Raw genomic sequence first — 9,815 nt, 5'->3', positions numbered from 1 at the left:
AGTTGGCTACCGCCAACTATCTGGTTACCATTTTTCAACATTCATCAAAATATCTTCTTTTGTGTTCAACAGAAGAAACTCATACAGGTTTGGAACAATTTGAGGGTGAGTAAATGATTTTCATTTTTGGATGGACTATCCCTTTAAATAGGCTAGAATCCTATAATGTCAATATGTCATCTAATAATTCTTATTCTAAATATGTCTTGAAATATTTTTTGATATGCAAGCATTCAAATATGATTCATGCATCTTATTTGATATGCACATTAAGGACTCCAAATTACCAACATGATCAAAACTTTGCTGAAACTTTCCTGTTGTCCACTTCATGCCTTCAGTTCTGTCATCTGATCAATCATTTATACCTTTTCAGCACGTAACTGTATGACTATTATCATTTCATACACCAGACTTTATGGAGTTAAAAGTTTTATGTCCATCCTAAAGCTTTCATACTTGCAAGACAACAAAGAGCAGTAAATGTTTAAGATTTGTAGTTCTTAACTTAATGGCCAGATAAAAAGCACTTTAAAAATCAATGTAAAAGTGAAAAAATGTGAATATTGCACCTGACTGTGCATTCTCAATGAATTTCAAACCCAGCTCTGTCAGCACCCTCAAAATACATCTTAGTCTTTCTTCCTATAGTTGTGTTGACCAGGGCCAGATCTCTGTCCCACAAGTCCCCTGGGAAGATAGTTTGGATCATCCTACTCCAGCCGCTTTGCCGCCACCATTTACGGAGGGAAATTTGGTTGAAACTTAAAAAAAAAAAAATTGTACTCTGGTACTACTGTTGACTGCAGGATCACATATAAAATAAGTGAAACAGGAAGGAGGAAATAAACGCCAATGTAATTGGCTTATAATTAAACTCAATGTTCCGCAGTGATAATTTACCAGCTCTGTTTGTTTCACAGTGTGGCAGCACAGCAGTAGAACGGATTATAACTGAATTACGCACATGCAAATATGAAAGCGCACCTGCAGACAAACGCAAAGCCAAGCATACACTACAGTTCAAAAGCTTGAGGTCAGTCATTTTTTTTTCATTAAGAAATAAATACTTTTATTCAGTAAGGATGCATTAAATTGATCAAAAGTAAGAATAAAGATATTTAAATTATACAAATGATTTCCATTTCAAATATTTGTTGTCCTATTTAGCAAAGAATCCTGAAAAACACACACACACACACACACACACACACACACACACACACACACCAGAGCGGTTCTAAACATTGATTATAATAAATGTTAATCAAAGCAGCAAATCAGAATATCAGAATGATTTCTGAAGGATCATGTGACACTAAAGACTGCAGTAATGATGCTGAAAATTCAGCTTTGCATCACAGGAATAAATTATATTTTAAAATGTATTCAAATAGAAAATAGTTATTTAAAATTGTAATAATATTTCACAATATTACAGTTTTTTTTACTGTATTTTTAATCAGAAAAATCCAGCCTTGATGAACATAAAGAGATTTTCAAAAACATAAAAATGAATAAACTTACTATAGCCCCAAAAATTACACTACACATAAAATACATAAAGATTCTCAAAAAAACATTATTCGTTTTGGGCCAGAGTCACACAGACAGCGATTTGCAGTAACAAAATGGCCGGAACTTATTCATTCTCAGTGACAGTTGGCAATTTGACAAGCATGAGTAATTGTGAAAAAATAAAAAGCCAACAATAACAGCAATATTAATAATAATATTGGAATTTTTATTAATAATAATAATTTAAAATAATAGTTATTATTATTAGTATTAAAAATAATTTAAAAAATAATAAATAATCATTATTTTCAATAATTATTAAAATGATAAATGATTGATATTATTATTGTTATTATTATTATCATTATCATCATCATTATTGGTATCATGGGCTTCTAACCACAGAACATACTAAAAATACTTTCATAGATTGTGTCTAGTCTGTCTGAAAACCGAAAACACACATTAAGTGTGTGCAGCAGGGTCTGACCACAGCCAGGTACCGACCTGGGGAAATGCTGGAAATAGAAACGCTCGCAGTGAGACAGACAGTGACGCATCTCTCAACACTTCTGGGCTACTAGCGTGTCATTGTTTGCACCCACCCACCGCAATCAGACGGTCACTTGGGGTGACAAGACTGGCACCGGGGCAAAGGGCCAGTTGTGAGAACGCCCGGCCCATCACTTCAATGCAAACACCAGCTTTACTTCATTACAACTTTGAATGGACTTCAACAAGTGCACTAAAGCGACCCCCAATCACTACTTCTATTTTACCATTCTCAGCAGACTTCATCATCAGTGAAGAACCGGTCTAAACATGCTGCAACAAATACGAGACTGGCTTCGGAGACCATAAAGATGACACACGGGGTTTACAAACACTGTCATGATTCATTTCCATTAGTCGATCACTATAGCTGCCTGAAGTTATATAGCTGATAAAGAGGGAGGAGATCCAGAGAGGGAACAAAATCAGGGTTCAGATTAAGGACACGGGCAGCAGAGAGGCCGAGAGAAGGACAAGGAAAAAGAGAAAATAGAAAACTCTGTTTGTGTGTGTCACTACGACTTTAAATCAACAGCTCTGCTGGATGCGGTCGTTCATACAGCCAATGAGAGCTAGTGAGAAAGCAGAAGCGTGAATGCATGGTGACTGTGTCAAAGGGAGGCCACAATAAAAGAGCTACAACAGTAATACAATAGAGCTACAGATGAACAACTACGAGCCTTCAATGACACAACGAGGCTACAGTTAAGATACAAATGAGATTATATAAGGGAGTAATAAAAGTGAAAAAGATCTGTAGCCAGGGTCAAAAATTTACGGGATATTTATTACCAACTCTAATTTTTGTTGTTTTTAGTTTTTTGTATCTATTAAAAAAATTGATTTTAACATACAATATGGTCATTTTTATTCTTAGAATTTAAAGGTGCCATAGAATGCATTGATGCAGTATTTTAAATTGTTCTCTGATATCTACACAGAAGGTATGTGGCTTAGGTAAGGGCAAAAAATCTCCAGAAACGATTTTACATGTCCATTTACAACCCTAGGATTTCTCCCTAGAATGAAACGGTCTGTTATTGGCTTATTTGGCAGGGTCATGAATAATAATGAGCTCTGCTCTGATTGGCTGTTTCACAATGCTGCTCAATGTTGAGCCCTGCTCTGATTGGCTGTTTCACAGTACGGCTCATCAGCAAGAAGGAAGCACAGGGAGGAAAATAATATATATTTAAATACTTTCTCTCGCAGTTATATCGTCGGGTAATTATACTGTATATAAAACGCGGGCATCAGGGAGCCGTTATTAATATGCGAGGCATTGAAACTGCTTTTGAACGATCCATCGATCGCGTTATAGTTTCACTTTCAAGAGACGCGATCACACAAACTATGTTTACATTATGGAGCAACAGTACTTACCACACATTTCACAAGATCAGATGCTTGTCAGTGGTGCTCAGGATCTGTAAGTCATTCGCTATCATCCTCATCTCTCCTTACTGAGAGTGAAATCGTATGTACTGTAACAGGCTACCGCTAGCAAGGAGCTAACCATGTCCCTTTAGTGGCTCGCGTTATTTGCTTTCTGTGCCTTTCTGAATACAGACACCAACCCATCCCTGCACTTCACACCCCCTGCACGGCCTGGAACATAACATTTATTTTGTTATTTTCGCTGTTGTCCGCGCTTGTTTATTTACAATACCTGCAGAGCTTCTGATGGTTCGGCCGGCTTAGAACAAGGGCGGGTTTATGCAAATGTTGGGGGCGTAGTGATCCCGACTGTTGCGTCACAGTCGGTGTTATGTTCTGATTCGCTTGTTTTTCAGTGGTCTTTTTTAATCACGAGATTTACATATGAAGGAGAAAACTATGGTGTTTGAGGCTCACTGTATGTCATTTCCATGTACAGAACTGTTATTATTTAAATATGCCAGGGTAAAGACAGTTTTTCATTCTATGGCACCTTTAATATTACACTTTAGTTCCTAATGAAAACAAACTGTTTTAAAATTACACAACAAAGCTACTGTTTTAGCATTTGGCAGTTGGCCGGTGTAATTTTGGAGCCCTTTATACAGGGTCCTGAGAGGACATTATGGCTACAGACTGCAGTAAATGTCAAAAACAAGTTACTGAAGTTACTAATGATATCATATGAGGGTGCAATAAAACTAGAGAAGAGTTGCAGCCCTTTGTACAGAGTCCTGAGAGGACATGAGTACAGGGTGCACCATAAAAAGACTATCATCTTTCTCCATTTTCACCATCACCACAAAGCTTGGTAACAGCAGTCAGTCAAAGGACAGAAACACCACAAATGCACACAGCTAAAAAAATCAAAGCAAGCATTAGTACATAACTGGCATATATAGTGTAGTCCAAAATCTGACACCCAGGGACTTAAAATTAAATTTAGGCTAAACCTTAAAAAATAAAGAGCTTTAAGATTTACAAAAATGCAAAGGAAGTGTTAAGAAATATATGGGATATTTATGTAAATTTGTGGTATCATGTCACACAATGAAGCACAAGATGCTCTTTCAATCATTTTTAAAATCACACTGGACAACATGATCAGCAGGTTTTGTGGAGCTCGTGAAACTGTAGAGCTGCTGTCATTTAATGCAAAAAGTGGACAAGCTAAATACGAAGACAATCTAAGAAAATTCATGTTCATTTTCAATTCAATTTTCTCTAGTGGTCTCAGACTTTGGCACCCTAATTCTTGAGTTCAAAGAAAAAAAAAAAAAACTGATAGATTATTCTTGTGTCTTACCTTTCAGCTGAACAGTAACACTGTGCCCAAAACGTTCCATCACTCGCCCGTCCTCCCTCTCGTAATGGTCATCCAAAAAACTTGCTGTGACCTCCGACAAGTGCACCTTTCCCACAACGCCCAGCTGCTCCATAAGATTGGCCAAGTTGACATCATTGGACCAAACGTCAAACTTAAAGCGCTTCATTCCCAGAATACCGCAGAGCACGGTGCCGGTGTGCACGCCAACACGCATATTCACGGTCTCCGACATCTCCTGGCAGAACTGCTCGATGGCCTGGATCATCCCGAGCCCCATTTCCACACAGCAGTACGCGTGATCGGGGTTTGGCTTAGGGCAGCCCGCCACACAATAATAGCAATCCCCAAGAGTGCTGATCTTCTCGCAGTGGGTCAACTCACACAGATGGTCAAAGCGGCCGAAGAGGTCGTTTAGCAGTCCTACCAGTGCAGGGGCGGACTTGTTGGCACTCATTTTGGTGAATCCCACAATGTCTGCAAAGAGGATGCTCACCTGCTGCATGCACTGCATGTTGAAGGGCCTGAAAATGATTTGCCCGCGAGGGATAGAGTTCTTCTTACGCTTGTTGCTTTTGGGACTGGAAGAGGTCACGGTGGATGTGGCGGCGACGGAGCAGGTACCTGCGCTGTATCGTTTCCCAGAGCTCTCGCTTTCATCGTCTCCTTGCTTCATGAGCTTGTCCGCCACCAGCCGCGGCATCACGGAGTGGATCATCCGCTCCTTCAGCGCCTTCTCCACCTCCAGATCCTTCCCGTGCATGATCGCTTGACCTACCTTGAGAAAGGTACTCCGAGAGCGCACTTCGGACATGATGAATATATGAATGCCAATGATATGCGCGCACAGGTGAAGCAGGACTTTACCTGGGCCAAGCCAGCTCAAATCTGACCTTTTCGACTCTACGTAGCTACTGTCCATCTGAGCAAGGTGCAGCCAGTCTAAAGCCTCATAGAGGACAGAATACAGCAGGCCGAGAAGCACCGACACATACAGGGGCAAATGCAACACACTGTACAGCAAAAGCAGCACCTCCATACAAAGCGAGAACGTCCCAACGGGCGATATACATGGAGCATTATGAGACATAGGTGGTAGTGACTGATTGTCTGCTTTTTGGCTATCAAAATAGGCAAACTGAGCAGTTTGCGTTTGAGGCGCCAAGGTGATCCCAAACATGATCACTGTAAGTAAAAAGGACGTGTGGTTGTAGAAACGTGCATACGGCCTTGAAAACGTAAACCAGAGGAGGAGGAGGCACAGTACAAGAAACCCCACCGTGGGGACCAGGAAGTTTGTAGGGTCACACCTGGCGCTATTGATCCCAAAGTATATCCCCCACAGGAGTGCGGCGGAGGCCAGGTAAAACAGGATGTAGCGGAATCTCCTCTGCATCTGCGGGAAGCAGAGTTCCCTGCACGCCTCCTCCAGGATGGGCGAGTCAAACTTGGGGTCCCAGCACTGTGCGGCAGACCTCTCAAACAGCGGCGGCACTCTCCATGGACTCCTCGGGGGAGTGATCGTAGCCCTGGGAACACTCAACTCCCCTGAGCTGCAGCTTGATGAGATACTGTATTTGCAAGGTTTGGAGGAGCCCATGTCGAGTGGATCGCCCTCTTGGTCTGGACCCACCTGTTGATTTCGGTTGTCGGTTATCCGCACTGTAGCCGCTCCTCCTTCGCTATCGCACCTCACCTCCGTCTTGTGCAGTGGCTGGTGCTGCTCTGGCAATGCCATGGCGAGGAGACAACAATTGACATTTAATTATCACATATCACCTACTGCTGACAGCACAGAGGAAGCGGCACTTGACATGGATTGGTGCGAGTACGAAAAGCACAGTCTGTTTGTGAAAAGAGTCCAGCCAGATGTAAATCCCAAGCACATTCACTATGAGGATGGACCGTCTTGGACTCTTGAGCAGTTTCTTATCCGTGCTGGGATTACGTCAGCACTCAGATTCCATTATATTCTATGGCTCAGTGGTGCGTGAACGCGCATGTGTGTACTTTTGCTCCGTGCGCGTGGACGAGACTGAGGCACTGTCATCCGCTAGATCCTGCTTTTCAGGGCACATCGTTTGAATTGAACACGACAGGAGCAAGTACGTATCGATAAAATAAAATAAAAAAGACAAAAATAAAATAGGGTGGTTAGTTTACACAGGGTGTTCTGAAACACTTCTAAATGAGTTTTTAATCCAGTCAACAATGTCCCTCAAACACCCTCTCCAATGCTCGACAATATTTGAATTTACATTCCCTTTCCAAATGACATGCAAAGGTAATGCAAGTTTATATTTCATATTTCCAAATGCCAGATTTCACACATTTCTTGTACTCAGTTTCGGTGTAATGTCAGTCTCGAGTCAGCAAACGCCAAACGTAAAGGTTGCTGTTTGTCGAAAGAGTATTACCTGTAAAAAAAAAAAAAAAAAATAGGCGCCAGTTTCTTAGAGAAAACTTTTTTTTTTCATGCGCCACCGTTCCCTTTATAAGATCAAAAAAAAAAAACACAGAAATTGTTTTCAGAAATCTCTAGCGATGTATTCCCTTAGGTCCTGGCATCACGAGGAAGCGAGAATCGCCCTCATATTCCGTAAACCGAGGGGCAAATGAACGCCTGAGAGGGTAAGCTGCCCGTGTTTTTCCGTCAAGGCAGATCCCGTTGCTGCCTGCCCCGTCGAGGGTCAGGAGACGGCCTGTTCCCCTGGAGGAGCCCCGTCCTTTCCTGAACACCCACTCCGGATGTCAAGCGTCAATATTGCGGCGTTCAAAGCGCATTAAAACACCCCGAGCTCACGTTGCGTGACTCCAGGAGACGAGAAATACTTCAGAGAAGAAGAAGAAAACACTGGTGGCATCGAGGCACTCTGACAAGTCAAAGTGTGCTGAGGGAAAGTATATCCTTGTTTGTGTGTAATCCCTTTTTACCACTCACTTAGAGGTAATCTCAAATAATTTCACTGCAAAGTGTTCAAACTGAAGAGGAAAGTTTAGTTTCCTCGAGTGGTGCTGGCAGTTCAACACTCGTGGAGTTCAGAGAAAGACAGATCTCTCCTCGTCTTAAAATCCCACGCTCCAGCGTTACCCGCCTCTTTAATCCCCACTCTGTCCGATTACAGTTCTTCCAAAACTCCGTTCAAGTGCGCTCTTTTCATGGGCAGGCTCATGCCAGGCGAACGCTCCGCAGTTGTGTCGCGTCGCGTCGCGCGCTCTTCCGTTCTCCTCCCCGTTGAAGGGAGCGCTGAGAGCCGGTTCTGGTTGGCGCTTACCCTGGCGCTGCGTTCTCCAGCAGCTCCACCATGTTCTGAGCGCTCTCTCGGAAAAGATGGTTGTGGGCGGGCGGTGGGGCGCACAACTTCACTACAATGTTGAAATACAGGGGGGTGACAAGACGCTGGGGAGCGCGCACGCAGGGCTCTGTTACTGCGGCGCGCACGCATGAGAACGGCTTCCCTCTCAGGTTTGACTGATGCTCTCTTGGCGTGAGTCCACGTGATGTCATCAGAAGAACAGGTACGTTCAGTGCAATCATGGCACGATTTATTCTCTGAGTAATTCATAACTGTTATATAAGCAAGTCAGTATAGAATTAGAAATTAAAGAAACAGGACTCAAGACTCAAAAACTCAGTATGTAGGCCATGTAACTTTTATTAATGTTTGTTTGTATTCTATTCTATTCTGTTCTTTTCAGAATGTGGGGTAAAATTTGACCAAACCTTTCTATGGGGGCATCCCACAAGGTGTGTGTGTGTGTGTCCCGTGAATACACACAGACTCATAGGGACTTGTGGGGACCTAAATTGAGGTCCTCATGGGTAAACAAGCTTATAAATCACACAGAATTAAGTTTTTTGAAAATCTAAAAATGCCAAAAGTTCCCTGTGAGGGCTAAGTTTAGGTGTAGGGCAATAGAATATACGGTCTGTACAGTAGAAAAACCATTACGTCTATGGAAGGCCCCACAAGGATAGCGAAACAAGTGTGTGTGTGTTATTAGAATTTCCTTAAATTTTTACTTTTTAAATATTTTATTTATATATATATATATATATATATATATATATACACATACATATATCTCTGTGCTGTCAAACGATTAATTGCATCCAAAATAAAAAAAATTGTTTACATAATATATGTATGTGTACTGTGTTCATTTATGTATATAAACACACACACATTCAGTATATATTTTGAAAATATTTACATATATATACATTTATATATTTATATTATTATATTTTATATTATATATAAATATATTTAATATAAAAAGCAACATATTTTTCTTAAATATATGCATGCATGTGCTTGTATTTATATGTACATAATAAATATACACAGTACACACATTATATAAATAAACTTTTATTTTGGATGCAATTAATCTTTTGACAGCACTGATGGATGCAGACCTTGAGCCAAAAACTCATCACCAAACACCAATGACTTGTATAGACACTATATGGACAAAAGTGTTGGGACACCCCCTTCTTTAGAACAGAAAAAGACACTAACAAAACTGTGGCAACAAAGATGGAAACATAATTCATGTATCTAAAAATTGTATTTCCATCTCTGTTGCAACAGTTTTAAATGACAGTACGCTTATGTACAAGTCATTGGTGTTTGGTGATGAGTTTTTGGCTCAAGGTCTGCATATAAAGTCACACCAGAGGTGTTCAGCTGGGATCAGGACTTGGTTTCTGCAGACCAGTCAAGTTCTTCCACACTGACTGAATCAATCATGTCTTTTTGAACCATGTCTTATACACAGAGACATTGTCATGTTAGAATAGAAAAGGGTTCTGTCCAAACTGTTGCTATAACATTAGAAGCACACAATTCCCTAGAATATCATTATATGCTTCAACATTAAGATTTGTACTCATAGAAATTACTAAAGTAGTCAAACATGTTCATTAGAAGGGGGTGTCAATACTTTTGGCAATATAGTGTGTGTGTGTGTGTGTGTG

The 9,815-nt window shown here is 41.0% G+C and overlaps 1 protein-coding gene across 2 annotated transcripts in view; it reads right to left on the bottom strand.

Annotated features, from left to right (window-relative positions):
- The window catches only part of LOC306875441 (adenylate cyclase type 9-like), a 52,877-nt gene extending 44,734 nt beyond the window's left edge, over positions 1–8,143 (bottom strand). For both annotated transcript variants that reach the window (XR_013784744.1, XM_079425999.1), the window contains exon 1: positions 4,814–8,143. Coding sequence is in view for 1 of the 2 variants with exons in the window: in XM_079425999.1 (XP_079282125.1) it covers positions 4,814–6,569 (1,756 nt within the window). In the remaining variant the exon portion in view is untranslated. The remainder of the gene's footprint in view (positions 1–4,813) is intronic.
- Between the last annotated feature and the right edge of the window lie 1,672 nt (positions 8,144–9,815).

This window comes from Barbus barbus (assembly GCF_936440315.1).
Source record: "Barbus barbus genome assembly, chromosome: 9".
Lineage (NCBI taxonomy): Eukaryota > Metazoa > Chordata > Actinopteri > Cypriniformes > Cyprinidae > Barbus > Barbus barbus.
This window is presented reverse-complemented; position numbering and strand designations above follow the sequence as displayed.